The sequence below is a fragment of the Ochotona curzoniae genome, unplaced genomic scaffold (assembly GCF_017591425.1).
Source record: "Ochotona curzoniae isolate NIBS_2020 unplaced genomic scaffold, NIBS_Ocur_1.0 contig_2692, whole genome shotgun sequence".
Classification (NCBI taxonomy): Eukaryota; Metazoa; Chordata; class Mammalia; order Lagomorpha; family Ochotonidae; genus Ochotona; species Ochotona curzoniae.
The window spans coordinates 8184050-8201709 of NW_024465556.1; the positions used below are offsets into that span (position 1 = coordinate 8184050).

At 42.5% G+C, this 17660-nt stretch overlaps 1 protein-coding gene across 1 annotated transcript in view; it reads right to left on the reverse strand.

The window, feature by feature from the left end:
- CCDC6 (coiled-coil domain containing 6) overlaps window positions 1-17660 on the reverse strand; it is a 101933-nt gene that overhangs the window by 21858 nt on the left and 62415 nt on the right. Inside the window, exon 3 of the mRNA XM_040975810.1 lies at window positions 10004-10132. Within this exon, the coding sequence (XP_040831744.1) occupies window positions 10004-10132 (129 nt within the window). The remainder of the gene's footprint in view (window positions 1-10003; window positions 10133-17660) is intronic.

The window sequence follows — 17660 nt, forward strand, 5'->3', positions numbered from 1 at the left end:
GCAGCTAGCCGATAAATGCTGCTCTGAAGTCAGATGGTTCCCACCCGCAGACACTCTGGGACACCTCACAGACTTCCCACTCTGTGATTCCCTGTGCATGTCACACCATGGCCAAGCTCTCAAGTTCAGTCCACAGTCATTTCTTTCCAGAAACATAATCCCAAACACAATGTTTACAGATTCTATTTCAGTGCTTAACCAAGAGGTAAATGCACTACAGGAGGTAGCTGGCAAGCGAGAAAAAATTCTAGCAGGTATCATTTTGTCATATGTGGCTTTAGTGGAGAAACTTGAGCCCAGTGACTTCTAGAGTTACCATGAATAATACCCACCAACAACCAAAAGGCCCATCAAGACAAAGCTGCTTTATTCATGTATAACATACTGGGCAGGTAACCTGCAGCTACAAGCTCCCAAATCTTCACCTACAAAAACAAAGTCCATTGTCCATTCTACCATTTTTGGCTCAATATCAAGACAGCAGCAATCTTTAGTCTGAGCTGCTTCAGCCCCAGATTTTAGAACTAGAAGCATCAAGTAGGGTCTCCTGAATCTGCTTGTCCTTTTGGAGTTGAGGAAACCATTTGTCTAGCAGATGATAAAGTCACACCATCAAGACACAGACATTGTCATGATGCTAGCCAACACTGTTAGGCAGCAAGTGCCAAAAGTCTTTAGGTAAAGTAGGATTTGTGATACATTATGCTATGGTTTGGGCCTCTTTGTCAACAACATTTAGGTGCAGTGGAGTAAGGGGCAGCTGGTGGAAGAAAAATAAAAATAGCATTGGATGTCTAAGAGTATTTGCGAACAGATGAGAACAAGGAAGCATAGGTTGATAACATATGTGAATCTCAGCTTGTTCTTGGCACCTGCTAGTAGTTACCAGTTATCAATCTACTGCCACTCCTGAAAACAGGGCTCCCTGGGTGGAAAAAAACTTAGTTTAGCTGTCCCAAGTTGCTCTGTTCATTTATTTCCATGATGAAGACAACACAGGAGGCTCCAGATTGGCAGCTCAGATTCTTGGTTTTTCATTACAGAGGCTGATGTTGCTACAGAATCCTTACTACATTTAGCCTAATGAAAAACAAGCTGCTTGTTTTTTCAGTTAAAAAAAATCTTCACTTTGAAGTACCGCATATGAGCTTTCACTGACACAACAAGGAAATGAGAAATTATATTGCCACTTATGGTTTTTCTCTTAAATTTCATAGACACACACACATACACAAAGTGCATGCATGGAAATACGCTCCCAGGTGCTGATTTATTTTTCAAAATCCCCTATCAGGTGGGGCTTAGCCGAGCTCAAACAGGGAACTTTACTCAGATCTTCCATGTGGGTGGCAAGGACTGAGTCACCTGAGCCATCACCTACTCCCTCTTGGGGTGTACGTTATCAAGATGCCGGAATTAGAGGCAGAGCCAAAACTTGCACATATGCCCTCTGATGTGGGATACAATGCTTAGTGCATCCTAAGCCACACCAAATATTTGCCCATCTCTGCAGTCCTTTATTGGAACTGCACCAACACCACTTGCCCACCGAATTCTACATTCTATATGTTTGGAGTCAAAGCATCCATTAGATCTGGCCACTCAGTACCATCTTTTAGTGACTGTATCGACCTGGTCATCATACTATCTGATGGTTTATATTAAATTTACAAGGTAGTAAGTTGAAATCTTTGCCTGAGAAACTGTGATACATTGCTTTTACCATGTTCATCTCAATTTCCAAAGTTCTCCGCCTGTGGTGTTTGGTACTAACCAAATTTGGTGTCTGAACAACAGCTATCTCACTTATCTCAGGCTAACCCAGACCCCTTCTGATTGGGGTTATTGTGCAAACACCCAGCACCAGTGGGTACAAATGACTTGTAGACCATCCATTTCAAAAGCTTGTTTTGTAATTAAGTCAGTTCAATGAGCTGCCAAATTTACTCTTCTTTAGCAGTACTATTTCTCACTGCAGGTTAATTAATGTCAGAACAACAGTTCTTATTATGTTCACAAGAAAAATCTAGAACTTTTTCATGCAGAAACTTCCCTATGAAAATATGGCTGGATCATTTGAAATCACAGACTGTCCTACCTGCATATTCCCACAGGCAGATCCTAACTTCAACAACAAGGTCACAAAGGCAGGGGCAGCTGATGGCTCCCAAGGCTGCCACATTTCTTTCTTACTGTAACATTTTCTCATTTAAAGACTACGATGCTGGGGAGGGATAGCAGAAAGGAACGCTTATCTCAAAGCCTGATGAGGGGTGGGTAAAATAGACTTACATTCCATGCTGGAAAGCTTGGATTTTGTGCTTATTTCTTCTCCCAATCTCAGAATGTTCACGCTGGGAGGTAGCTAGGTATTTGGCTCAAGTAGCTGGGTTCCTGCCACCCACAGGAATGGCCTGTCACCCCAGGGGTTGTGGGCATACAGGGAGAGAACTAGTACCTCAAAAACAAACAAAACAAAGCTAACAGGCCTAATGAGAAATTAAATCTAAGTATTCTGCTCAGCTGTTTGATTTTGAAAAGCTTTAACCGATATTTTCCATTTATTTTGAAAGGCTTTAGCTCACCGTTTAGCTCCTCATTGCTAATTATGGGAAAATATTTTTGAACTCTAAACACCCGTCTTGAAAAAAAATCTGGAGGACAATCCATTAAAACTAAGACATTTAGTAATCCGGGCACAACAAAACAAAAGGGAAAGCCTATGAAACAAAAGGTTAGCCCACTAACAGACATCAGCTTTATTACAACACACAGCAAAAAGGATGGAAAATAATGATATAAAGTACAGAACAAATGCTTAAAGAAATAGCAGAATACACTAAGACAGGGCCGTGGGCCATGCAATCATTTGGTCTAGTATAGATGGGATTGGAAATTCAATAAACCAACTGTAGGTTAATTTTTAAGTTAATTCTGAACGGGCAATGATGATATAAATAAACAAAAGAGGCACCTGGTCCTGTTCTAAGACAAAGTCTTCATTTTTCAGGTTTTTAGCAAAGCAATACCCTAAGAAAGTAAGTGTTGGAGAGGAACACAACTCCCCAACCCCTGCCAGTTAGGCTCTGCCTGGAGGTCATTCACCTCAACCCTCCAGCCCCTTTATTACGTAATACCAGAGATGCTCAAGGGTTTGAAATACTGTCCTTGAAGCAGCTCAGAATCAGCTGAGAGAATAAAAGCGCAATATTCAGAAAATGAGAGAACAAAGCTCAGGAAAAAAAATGCTCAGTTTTGTTTCTAGTCTAATGATTGAGACCACAGAAGGTCTTACCTCATTCCATCCTACTAGCCCATAGAGCTGAACGGATCCAGGTTTTGCATATGCATTGGGAAAAATATGAGTAATGGGATTCACACAGGGCAATTAAAACAGATTACACATAACCAATCTAGAAATGGAGAACAAGGCACAGTGACCCTTGCTCCACAGTGATGCCACCACAAACCGAAGCAGAGACAAGAAAACTTTTAAGCACTGCAGGTGCTGGCATATGCTCAAGTGTGTGGTGGAATTCTGCTCAGTCTTGGCAATTCTCCTACCCTAGAAGACATCTGACCCCCACCTTCTAGAAAAGTATCCATTTAAAACAATCAAGCAGCTCATATGTGTTCCTAGTGAATACAGGTGTCCAAGGACAGAGTTTGGGGTATCCACTTGGTTAATCAAATGGCCACTGTTTTCAGAATTCACAAGTTCTAGATCACCTTCCTAACTCATGCAATGTTGACCACAAGGAAGAAACAAGTGAAGCAAGAGGGAAGGAAGGATGGTGTTTTTCAAATCTAGGATGTTAAATCACCATTGAAAGTAAACAACTAGGTAAGTCAGAAATTCAGTAATAAAGGACACAATAACAAACTATATGACAAGACAAATATGGCTGCTCCTTAGAAAAAATGTCTTTCTAACTTATCTTTTTAAATGAACAACTTACATTGTTACAGTAAGAAACAAAAAGATAGTTAATCTTTAAAAAAATCTAGAGTTGGGATTTAGCACCTTGATTCATTCCCTGCTCAAGACATTCATATTTTTGTACCGTCATGCCTGAATTTGAGTTCCAGGGCTGTTCCCAATTCCAGCTTCCTGCTGTTTTGTACCCAGGAGGTTCAGTGCTTGGACCACTGCCGTCCTACAGGAAATCAGGTTGAGTTCTGGATCCCTCAGTTCAGTTTTGGCTCAGGTCCGGCTAATGCAGGCAAAGTGTCCTAGCAATTGGGTGACTCTCACTAATCATGAACCACTCTAACAACTCCTGGAGCTCATGATTCACTGGAAACACAGTGGGCTGGTCAGTGCTCTCCCTTTTTTACTTTGTCTGAAAGGAAACTTGGAGGGAATAAACTACTAGCCAATGTACCCTGTGTGATAAGGGGACTTCATCATGTTCAAATCCTTCATAGCACAAACACCTGACTGAGGGTGTGATGTCAGGGAAGCTTGCACGGGGTGGCACAGTGAGAAGACACAGTTTTGTAGGCACAGGAAACGTCCTCAAAGACCTGGAGGCATCAAACTACATGGCTTGGCAGAGTATAGTTTCTAAACTGCACGCCACGACCCATTACCAGATTGTGAAATCAGTTCATGACCTGCACTCTTTTGAAAATGAAATAGGATTAAACAGAAAATCAGTTCAAAGCCCAAGTATTATTTCATGAAACTCACCACAGTCTTACATATAGTTACATAACAACCAGTACACTGGGTTCTGGACTAAATTTATTTCTTGCTCTGTGGTTCAGATTTAACAGTCCTGCATCAGAGGGATGAAAAAAACTTCAATACCCACGGAGTGTGAAAAGCAGGACAAACCTGCAAATTAGATATTACGCCTGCTTTACAAATCGGGTCACACAGCTTATTAGAGGTGGAGATTTGAATCCACACAAGTTTCCCTAAGCAATATGAGCTAGATGATGTCATGACAATTGAACAGTCATGAAATTACAATACCAATCCTGATGCCAACCTTTAGACGTGTCTCGGTGCTCTGGGAGACAGGGAACATCTCAGATGAGAATATATCCAGAAATAACTAGGAACCAATTACAAAAGGCAAAAGCACATGAGAAGCAATCTTCATCACGTGAATCATGGTTGAATTAGATGACTAACCCTCCACTAATTTTCCCACTATTTTTCTATTGTGCCACCTGGTTCTTGTGTTGAATGGTCACTGCTTTCCTTCCATATAATTTCCTTCGCTAAGCGCAGGTTCTCATATCTACTGAAATGAAACTAATTAATACATGAGGGTGAATGTTAGGCACAGAGGTTTGGACATCACTTGGGATGCCAGCACCCCATCCTGGAGTGCTTGGCTTCACTGCCAACAGCATCCTCCTGCTAATGCTTAATGTGCACACTAGGAGGCAGTGGCTAACAGCTCAGGCATCTTAGCCCAGTAGTTCATGTGGGACACTAGGACTGTCTTCTGGGTTTGTGACTTTGGTTTGGCCCAGCCCCAGTTTTGTGAGCATTTGGAAGAGTTCATCAGGGAATCAAAGACCTCTGTCTGTCCCCGTAACATTCATTTGTATGTGTGTGTATGTGCATGGACACGTGTGTCTTCCAATGCAACACAAACAAAATCCTCCCTAGCAGGCAGAGAACATTGCCTGGATCAACATTTTCTGATTTAAAATTTAAAAAAAAAAAAAGAACTTGAAAAGAATTCATGTTGCATTTTTATCATCACCCAGGAAAATGTGAACACAAACTAAGGGACTCAGTGATCTCATGTTTGAATACAAACCTTTCATGACAGTGGTTTCTTGTGTTCATATCATAGATCCATAACAGCACTAAAGGTAAACTGATGACACTACTGCACTTTATTAGACTGGCACATTGTGCTACAAAGACATCACAATCTTACATCGGGCTGAAAAGCCCATTCTTACCTCGCCTTACATATCATCTCTGGTGGTAAGCACGTAGAATGCTAACTGAAAGCCGTAATGGTGACATAGCCAGTTATGAACTAAGGCAGGATGCCTGGGCAGGAAAGAAGAGTTCCCTGAAAGGCAAAGGAAGGTCTCTCCCTGCATTTGCTGATCTGAGAAAGGAGCCTGAGAGGGTCTGGGCCCTCTTCCTCTGCAGTAGTTCTAAGGGGAGAGGAGGCAGAATATGAGGCTGCTGTACCAGATTCTGCCCCAGCCCTGAGGTTTCCTTGGGAGTTCCCCTGCCCCGTATCAGGTCCCAACCAGCTATGAGGACAATGGCCATCTTCTCCATGACATGGCCTTGCAGTTTTAGGAAACATCAACAGGATCACTCACAGTCCAGGGACCTTCCTGATCAAGCTGTTATCATTTCCCACTGGACAAATCAAAGGATTCCGGGGTCTAGGTCTGAGAGAATAAAAGCTACCTAATTTAAATGTCCATGGGAGAGGCTTGACCCTCGACAGCATGAACTTAATGTAAGAGAACCTTCTGGCACTGGAGTTAACTGGGGCTTTCTAGAAGGGAGTTGAAGACTCACCTCAAGCCCAGGCAAGCCCTGCTTTATATCGAACACAGGCGAATCCCAACCCACACCTTCTCTTTCTAGATGTGAAATGCAGGTTGGCATAAAACTGTACTGCATGCAGTTGTACACAGTGCTACCAGCAAACCCGAAGCAACGTTTACACTCAAGAAAAAATGAAACCACATATCCAATTAAAAAATTAGCACATAGATGTGCATAATACCAAAACAACTCAATTGCCCAACATACATCAGGTCGATCCATAACACAGAAAAGTATTTGTCCAGGTAAAGGAAAGAAGCATGGATACATGTTGCATTGCTGACTGTGTTACAGGAAAGCAGCTGTACTCTAACTGAAAGAGCAGTCACAGAGGATTACAGGTTAGATGACCCTACTTCTAGGAAAGCTGTGGAGCAGGTAAACACACATGGGATACAGAGTGGGGGATGCGTAAGAGCAGAAGACGGACAGGTGAAGGCCTTCCAGAGATTTGTAAAGGCCATGAAAATATCTAATTGATGATGCTGATAGTTGTGCATGTTAAGTGGATACATCTTAAATGGGTTATAAATGATGTCTCACGACATCTGTTTTAAAAACACAAATGGACTAAAATATGAAGCAGAAGGAAAAAACAAGTTTACATCTGGTTCCTTGTGAGTTGCTGCCTGGGCCCAGAACACCACCCTGCCCTGCTCTGCAGCCACAGGACCAGAGTCTATGGTCACTGCTCTGGCAGAGTTGCTGCCCATCTATTTTAAAAATCTACTGTCAGAATAATGAAGACACATAGCACATATACATGAGTAGAGTGTACAGCATAAAATCAATCTTTGCACTTCTGAAAATATCTATGTTACAGAAGTACACAATATAGGCTTTCACCCACAGGGTAAGCCACAGACAATTCCTCAGTTAATCCTAACAGCTGATCACAAGAGCCCCTCAGAACAGATCCATGGAAGCTCAGAAGAGATTTCTTAAAATTTTTCCTGTAGGGAATGGCATGGTCTCTCTCAATACCAACTAAACTTACTTTGTGGCTAAACTAACCCAGGGTGAACTCTCCAGCATTTAACTACTTCGGGCATACCCAAAACAAAGGAAGATGTGATTTTTATGACAATGCTAAATCTTCCCATTTTAACTAAAACATCAGCTTGAGATCCTGGATCTGAGGCTTACAACGGGACTTAAGTAAGTCCCTGGAACATGAAAAAGCTGAGTTCATTCTGGTGTAGAAAAACAAAAAATTTCAAATCTGTGCATGTTTTTTTCTGATAATATGCTTTTTGCATGAACTTTACAAAGACTTGTATTTCTAGTACATGCCTTTGCAAACACATCACTGCGAAAGTCCTCCTGTACTGCCAAGGCCTGAAGTGATCCCACAAGTCCACTGCATCATTTACTTGGTAAAGTGAACACATGCCTTAGACCTCACATCGTTTTCAAAGGGTCTGGACACACCAGGAAGCTGTGGTTCCTTCTCCCAGCGAGCTCAGCATCTTAGTCCTTCTAGTGCTGATGCTGGCTCACTACCTCCACCTTGTGGCCAAAGCTAAGCCCCGGGGGTCATAGCTTGAGTCTCAAAGTCACCTTAGGAGGCTGGGCAAACACAGGAAGACAAGTGTTATCTTTATGGCCAAGTCCAAGCAAAGTTCTCAAAATATCAACTTTGTGAGAATTCCACAAGGTCTTCTGGTTATGCCTGATCAAAAAGGGCCAATAATAAAGTTATACTTGGGCCAGGCAAAGTAGCATGGTGACTGGGGTCTTTGCCTTGCATGCGCAGGGATCTCATCTGGGCCCTGGTTCATGCCCCAGCTATTCCACTTCTCTTCCTGCTCCCTGCTGTGGCCTGGGAAAGCAGTAGCGAATGGCTCAAAGCATTGGGACTCCGCACCTGCATGGGAGACCCAGAGGAAGCTCCTGGCTCCAGATTGGTAATCTGACTTTCCAACTAAATAAATAAAGTTGCTTAAAAAAAAAAAGTTGTGCTTGGTATCAAGGACTACAATAATAGTCTTAGAAAGGCTAAACTTGGACAGAATTAGAGCTGTTACCTGTCCTGGGAACTAAACAGATGAACATTAGGACAAAATGCTTTTAAATTGGATGTGTGTGTTTAGGAGGAGGGGTGTCTTCTATATTGAAACCGTGTATCTAAATTTGGAAAGTAAACAGTAAGATTATATTACTCTGGAAATGTTTGAAATAGCTGACCCTCCAGAACTTGGAGTTTTTATTTGTTTATATGAAAAGATTGAAGGAACTTTTTATATAGCTATCATTGTCTTGAAACACTCAACATTCTCTTTGATCCTTTCATTATGGGTGGACGTAATACACACACACACACACACACACACACACACACACACACACACACACACACACAAGTCAGTGTTAGTTCAAAGCAAGTCCCAACTTCCCCACCAACCTCACATGCATAGAATTTTAGGAAAATGTTAGGACTGGGAAGCACTGCTGAACCAATTCAACACGGACAAAGATGCACAGGAAATGCTTAATTTTGAGCTAGATCAGACAACTCCATATTACAGCTTGGCTACATCATCGTCACATCAACCAGGACCTAAAATACTAACAGTAACAAGATCTTAACTCTACTCAACTTTGTATGGAAACCTAGACAGCTACACATGATGGACTCTTCCTTCTAGTGTAGAAAAAGAAAAATATCAGGACACCTGAGCAGGGAAAGGCAGTAGGAACACTGAGGCCAAGATAACAGGTGCTTGAGTCTGACATGCTAATGTGGATGGAGACAGAGTGGCTGTCAGAACTATGTGACAATGCAGGAAACCAGTCTGCATTCCCAACATGAGCACTGATAACCATGCCAGTGTTTGCAAGGGAAGCAGATGAAGGGATGGAACGCATTGCATCCCACCTGCTGTACCCTGTTTGCCATTCTTGATTTCAGTTTTTCCTGCTCTGTTTGCCAGTGGAGAAGCTGGATTCACAGAGGCTGAGCGTTAACCCAGTAGTATAATCACGCTACTGACTGAGTCAACTAAATCATGACGTCTGTGACTCCATATCCGTTATCAATCAGCAGCGCTGGGAGAAGACAGGGTTCATGTAAAGCTGTGAATCAGTGCAATATAAACAACGTAATTGTTCAATTTAAAGAACTCTGGGTCTATAGTAACATGGTGCTAGAAAGGAGTGAATAAACTCTCCTGGGGTTAAAAACTTTCTTCCCCCTTGGCTTTGTAAAACAGAGCCTGACATTTCGTGCTATAAATCAGGACATTACAACACTGCCCCTGAAGTTTCATCAACTGTAGTTTAAAAAAGAGAACATATGTGAGAAAACAGGCAGGGACTACATAAATGTACTAAAGCTTAACTCCCCAAAGTAGAAAAGGCTGAAAAATATCTTCCCCTCATCTTCCTCAGGGCATCTCAAAGTTTATAACGATAGGTTAATAACCAGAAGACAATGTACATAGAGCTCCACAGGCTTACCTGCTCTAACGTCAGCTGCTTGGAAATGGTATCATTCTCCAGTTTTTTAATCTTCTTCATCAGTTTGTTGACCTGGAATTCTTGCTCCTGCTCAAGATGCTGCTCCAGTTCAGCTTTCTCATGCTGCAACTGCAAAGTGGAAAAAACACACGTAGCTGTCAAGCAACTCGGAAAGTGAAGGACACCCTGGCTCCAGAGGCTGAGGCACCATCATGGAGTCATGCTGCCTCCACTGTCCCTGGGCCCAGGAACCTGCACAAGGATCACACACACCCCCCACAGGGTATCAAACCAGAGTTGAAGAGATTTCCCAGTAAAAACTTAAGCAGATGCCTCTGCAGCGAGCAACTGGGAGGCCGGGGGATGAGGCAGGGAAGGAAACTATTTTTCTGCACATACCCTTCGGGGCCTCTGAAGTTTCACAGCATGGGTATAAAAATGAACACTTTTAAGAAAAGGAAAGTTCACACCATCAGCTTTTATTAAATGAATTAGATTTTCCTTACATCATGGTGCATAGAGAAAAGATGTCACTCTCACCAAGTGCATTTACCGCGTTTCCCCTGGACAAGCAAGCATGCTTTGGCAAAAGTCAGTTCCATTATCTTTCCATAATGAGATAGTGCATCTCACACCTCCTACACTCTCCTCAGCCAAGGCAGAAACCCTCTTGTTTATGCAATTACAAGATAAGCCTTCAGCGTCATCCCAAGAGAAATTTCTTTTAAAAAGTTACTTCAATCTTTAAAATGAGAAGGAAGAAAACCAGTCCAGTGCACATGTGGCAGTCTAGGGTTTTCATTAGCAACCAGGCCCGGTCTTTCATTCTAAACTGACGAGCTTTCTTGAACCATAGCAAAAGTTGGCCAAAAGAAATAATTTACTAAAACAATGAAGTACACAAAGGTTTTGGTTTTCTGTTGTTTCCTTTATTTTGTGGTCTCAGCTGATGCAACTTGGTACTTTTACCTTGAAAATGATTTCTGCGGGCAGATCCTGTACACAGGGGACTTCACACCCATTAAGTCTGGCACAGACACTTATCATGTTCAAGATAAAATGGGTTTTCTGTACAGCTCCTCTGAACCCCTCACCAGGGGCCTGCTACTGTATCCCTGGGCCAGCCTCAGGGAGGTGCACCAGACCCACCCAGCCATCAACATCTGGTACGTCTCGGGCATTGGTAAAGTCAAACGGTTAAATGAAGAAGTGAGTGAGTGAGCAAGCTGAGTGAGCGCCGCTGAGGGATGCCACATCCACTAGATGTGATGCTCAACTGGGAGAGCCCTGCCAGGTGTGATCAGCCTCCAGGAGGCCATACCTAACTGTGTCCATGCTGCACACAATTTTTATACTCCTCTGAAAGCACAGAGTAGGGGGCAGCAGGGGCGGGGAGGGAAAGGCAAAGGAAAAAGTCTTAGATCTGAAACAGCCTTTTAAGGTTGGAAATGTTGACTAAACAGCTGCTGCTTTCCCTCCAACTGCTATTGATGTGCAATTCGAAAAAAAAAAATAATAAAAAATAGAAAGCCAGTCAACCTTGGAGGGACCTAGAAGGGAGAAAAAAAAAAAAAAAAAAAAAAAAAAAGCACGTGATGATGAGGTGCTTATACTGACAACTCTATTTTTATCCAAATCTTTAAAACTCAATTTCTGCAAGACCAAGCAATAATTCAAAGAAGGAAAACAAACAAAAAATGGAGAAAGACAGTTCCTTGCATTTCAGATGCAAAAGATCCCAACAGAACAGAAAGATGGCATTTGAGAGGAAAACCAGCAGAACGTGCACATGTTAATAACACTTTCATTTTTTAACATGAGCATTTGCTCTGCATCTTCTACCTGCAGGCCCTATACCAGCAGCAGGTGAAACTTACAGCATCATCTTTGCACTAAAATGATTTGTAAGCACTAAGCTTAAGTGATATCTACTAGTTCTATAGAAATTAAACTTGAGTCTTAAAACCTTTAAATCATCCACATAAAGATTATTTATGCAAAATCACTACTTTTGATGGTCATCACTTTAATGAAAGAAACCTTCCTTTTACCTTATTTGCATTATGCCTCTGCTGGAGATAAATTAAAAGAACAAAGGATGCAATCCCACACTGAGAGTATCTCTTGACCATCAAGCAGTGGTCCTCACAGGATGCTCATTTGAGAACGGATGGCAGTGTTCTGCACGAAAATATTGCTATTTAGGCATATGGCCAACACGATCAATATTAAGTACTGAGTACTTCTTTTAAAGCTGTAGATTTCACAGTAATGAAAACTTTACCAGCTCTCAATTTTAGCAAACCTCTTCCTCTGAAGAAGTACATGCTCAGGAAAATGTGATGGCACTTGTCATTACTAATAAGGTCCAGTGGGTTAGACCACTTTATTTGGAAAATATCAAGCTGTCCTGAGATCTATTTGCTGAAGAATTCACAATTTTCATCATGTCCACAGAAGAGAGCTGAAACAGTTCGGCAACCTGCTCTGTTTCACCTCTTTCAAGTGACATGCAATTTAGAGGTAGGGCTTGGAGTTTCTAAACAGAAGACTAGAAACAGAAAAAAAGCATAGGTCTTTCTTAGAATCAAGAAACCACCAATAAGAAGAGAAACAGAGAGAAGAGAGAAAGTCCCTAAGCCCCACAAAATCATGCGATGGGAGTTGAGATGACCAGGGAAACAGCACAAGGCAGAGCCCTCCAGGGGATGATCTGTGTAGTTGTACTCACACGATTTGCCTGAGGAACACTGGTGAACTGTAGTTAACAAATAGCATGTAAATACAAGCAACCTGGCCCTAACAGAGCTGGACCCAGTGCCGTGACCCAAGCTGCAGCTTGGCCACACAGGTTCACCAACTCTAAAAGCTGACTTGGCGCAGGCTAACCCAAGACAAACCAACAGAAAACATACTGGCTTCTACCCTTAACGTCCATTTTCAATAAGGTCAAAATCACAGCATAATTTCAAATTGCTAATCATAAGTTTTAACACACTAACTATACAAGCAGTTTTAAATCACACAGAGATTCTACAACAAAAATATTCAAAGTAGGCAAATTTCAACAATATAAAGTAAAAAGCAAAATCTTGGGCAGCTTAAAGCTTTTCTTCAAAATCAGAATGTTCTATAACATACTTTATATAAAATCTCAGAAAATGATGAAAGGACTTCTATAACCCTTATTTGTGAAATATATTTTAGCACTAATAAGGAAAAAAATCCCATGGTATCAATGACTTCACATTGTCACATGATTTCTCAGCAGGCCAAATTTTAATAAATTAGGGTTATACATGCACAAATTCGTTTCTTGGAGTTCAACCTGAAACAAGATTGTTAGGAAAATTTACATAGAATATTGAGGAAAAAACTATCTGTACCGAATATATACAGGCTTTTTTCCTTGTCATGGTCTCTTACACAAAGAACATAGCATTTACAATGTATTAACTCATTTATGGGATGACATGTGCAAGTTACATGAAAATATTCCAGCATTTCATGCAATGGGAATGAGCATCCACAAATTTTAGTATCCAGAGGGGGTCCTGGAATCAACCCTCTGCATATACTGAGGGACAATATAAATGAAACAGATACATGCATAGATAATTCGAAAACAGCACAATTTTAAATCCCATCTTGGGCATTTTCTTATTTTATCCACTGATGATACAGGGAGCCCCAGAGTGAATTTCCAACCCCCTTAACCAAGCACAAATGTAGCATTAATTTGATCTCCAGCAGGCTAGCTTTAAGCATCATTCAATTACCAATAATTGTTGTTCTCATAATTTACAATGGCTTTCCAGGACTACTTCAACGAGCCAGTCTTCTTACATAGGGATTCAAGAACTTTGCACCCAATGATTTTTTCATTCTCAGAAAAACTCTCTTTAGCAGGTAGAGGTAATGAAAATCATTCACTTGGGAGAACCACTTCCACCAGCCATCACAGTTGCCCATGAAGGCTGGCTATTGAGCCAGCTCTGCCACCCAAAATGAAGCAGGCTCGCCAAACCCCCAAAACTGAGTCAAGTGTTAGCCTGCAGCTCTGGGTGTGTTTGCAATCCAGGCCTCAACAATTGAGGCAAGTCAGAGGCTCCAGCTTTCCGCAGACCACAATGGATGCCCCAACTCTAACACTTCTCTGTGCACCACTCACAGTCCTGCAACCAACAGCTCTGGTGTACTGACAGCAACAAAGACCTACAACAGCCTACATGGGACCAACTTCAGTCCTTCAGAGGACAACCAACACACTAAGGCATTAGATTACCATAAGCCGCCTGCAAAGACAAACTTTGAAAGACAGTTCAAATGCGTGTCTTGGAACGGCAAGAGTTTCTCAAGAATCAACTCTTGAGCTGTTCTACTGAGCAGCCTGTGCAGAAATTCCAACTCCCACCTTTAACTCAGTGCATCTCCATGAAGTGTGTTTTGGGCCCACACTTCTTCCCACCTCCTCCCCTTCTGTTACTGGCACCATTATTTTTGCTCAACACCTCACATCTCTTCAGTTATCAAATCACATTAAGTCAGCCTCCACAACAGCTGTCAAAGACTGCCTCTTCTTTGAGTGTGCAGGGTCCCACTCTCGCTCAGGTCTTTTATTCTTTCATAGGATCACTGCCAAAGCCTCTTAATGAATTTCCCAAATCACCCCAAATGTGATTTGGGGTGGCTTCAATGTGCCACCCCAAACTCTCTGATGAGCCCTGTCTGCTAACAGATAAAGTCTAAATTCTCTGGCACCACATTTAAATCCTCCCAAGATATTGTGCTATGCAAGTTCCCAAGCTCTCCTCTTGACATTTCCGCACTTGGTCCAAGTGACAGTCCAGAGTTTATAAGCATGTCTCCAGGGTGCAGGCCCTGGACACATATATGGGTCTATGTCAGAGCATGGCAGTAACTGCAGTAAAAGGGACATACTAGACCATACCAGACCAGGCTTAGGGGCACTCATTCAGGCCCTTGTGCTGGAAACTTCTGGAAACTGGGGGATGGTTGCAAAGACTTCTAGCAGGCCTTCCTGCATGCCCTTACCACAGTGTGTACTCCTCTTGCCTTAAACTCTAACAAGCATACCGTTCATATGCATTTTAATGCCTACCCCAAAACAGCTTTCCTATTTCTTTCACCAATTATTTCTCAAAGCAACCGACACCTCAGGACACTTACTTCATTTCAAATGCTTTCGATGCAGTGATAGGTTTACTCCCCACACCTCTAGTAGACACTGCCATGACCTATATTGTGAAAAGTGTGAAATCATATTGGAGATTCAGTGACCAGCCTAAAGTTTTACAGGCAAGGAGGTCTCTGGTTACAAATACTTGCCCTCATTCCTAATGCATGTCGTTATGCTTTGACAGCTGGGAGCCTCCCAACCACCCACCCAAGACCACAGTCCCATGCGGGGCAGTGGTCAGGGCTCATGCAACTATCATGAGAAAAACCTGAAAACACATAAAGTATGCAAATACTGAACGGTAAAAATCTCACTTTCTGCAGACTGAAATAAATGTTCAGAATAAGCAAAACAATTAGGAAAGAAATTGATAGAATGTGGGCCCAGTATGGTAGCCTAGTGGTTAGAGACCTTGCCTTGCAAGCACCAGGATCCCATACAGACACCAGTTCTAATCATGGCAGCCCCACTTTTCATCCAGCTCCCTGCTTGTGGTCTGCGAAAACACTAGAGGATGATCCAAAGCCTTGGGACCCTGCGCCCTCATGGGAGACGTGGAATAGAGTTCAAGCTCCTGGCTCCCGAACCGGTCAGCTCCAGCTGTTGCAGCTACTTGGGGGAGTGAATCAGGGCATGGAAGATCTTCCAGTCTCTCCTCCTCTATATATCTGACTTTCCAATAAAAATCGTAACAAAAAATCATTTATAAATAAGCAGATATGATGGCTATGATCAACTTAAAATATCTAAGATGAAGGTGTTGGAGATGTTGCGGATTGTATACACAATTGAGAAGTATTGTGTCCTGGGCCTGTGTAATGGCTCGGTGGCTAAGTTCTCACCGTCTATGAGCCAGGATTCCGTATGGTCACTGGCTTGTGTCCTGGTTGCTCCACTTCCCATCCAGCTCCCTGCTTGTGGCCAGGGAAAGCAGAGGACGGCCCAGAGCCTTAGGAGCCTGCACCAGCGTGGGAGACCTGGAAGAATCAGCTCCGGGCTTTGGATCAGCTCCATTCCAACTTGTTCCACAAGTTCTGTCACGGCAACTTGAAGGTGAACCAGCAGATCAGTTCTCCTTCCTTCTCTTTAACTATCTTTTCAATGAAAATTATATATTCTTTTAAAAGAAGGAAGCATTGTGTCTTGTAGCCCTCTCAAGAGTTACCCAAATCAAGAAGCACAACATCATCAGTTCCCCCCAAGCACCACGTATCCGATTACAGCATCCTCACATTCCCTGAAGATCAATATCCTGAGGCTTAGCATATTCATTGCCCTGTATCTTTCTAAATTTTTTTTTAATTTCTGTGCATTTCTAAACATTAGTTTTGCAGGCTTTAAAAAAATTTGTTTTGAAAGACTGCATTGTTTTCTTTGGAAAGGCAAATATACAGAGTACTTGCGTCCGCTGCTTCACTCTCTAAGTGGTCGCAACAGCTAGATCTGAGCCAATCTGAAGCCAGGAGCTTCTTCTGGGTCTCCCACATGACTGCAGGGTCCCAAGGCTTTGTGCCATCCTCTAGTGCTTTCCCAGGCCACAAGCATGGAGCTGGAAGGGAAATGAAGTAGCCAGGACACGAACCAATGCCGATATGAAATTCCTGCACATACAAGGTGACGTTTTAGCCACTGGACCAAGGTACCAGGTCCTGCAGGGTTTTCTAAAGTCTAGCTTTTTTTTTTTTTTTTGACTAAATAAGCTTGTGATGGCACTCAGTGATATTAAGTCTGGCTTCTATTTTTACTGCCTCAGCTTCCCACTAGATGAGTTTACCACAACTGATCTCTTGCATGGATAAGCACTGGGTGATTGCTAGTTTCTAGTGATTGTCCACAGCCCAAGGAACAGTTATAAGTATCTGGAACACACAGCATGCAAGAGTACATGACAGAGTGGAACTCCTGGGCCAGGAAAAATGAACACTTCCCACTTCAGGATAAATTGTGTCCCAACTGGTTCTAATGGTTTCCGTTCTCCATTAACAGTGCACGAGCATTAGCAACAACTTGGGGGACTGAGGGATGCTATTGTGGCAAGAGAAACCACTGCCTGCGATGCTGGCATGCCATATAAACCTGGGTCAACTTCCAGATGCCCTACTTCTGATCCAGTTACCTGGTAATATCCTGAGAAAAGCATAAGCCCCAAATACTCGTTTCTACTACTCACAAGCAAGATGAAATTCCTGGTTCCTCATTTCAGCCAGGCCACGCCCTGGCCAATGTGGCCACACAAAGGGATTCAACCAGTGGATGGAAGATCTCTTCATAACTCAGACCTTCAAATTACCAAACAAATCTTTTTTAAAGTCATCTTTTGTGAATACCAATGTGGCTGTGTACTTTCTCATTTGCTTATTGGTCACTTGGCCATCCACTGATGTGAAGACAGCTCAATTTTTTTGGTCATTTTTTCCCTTGGTCTTTTCCTCCATGTGTTCCTGACCTGTGGTCCTG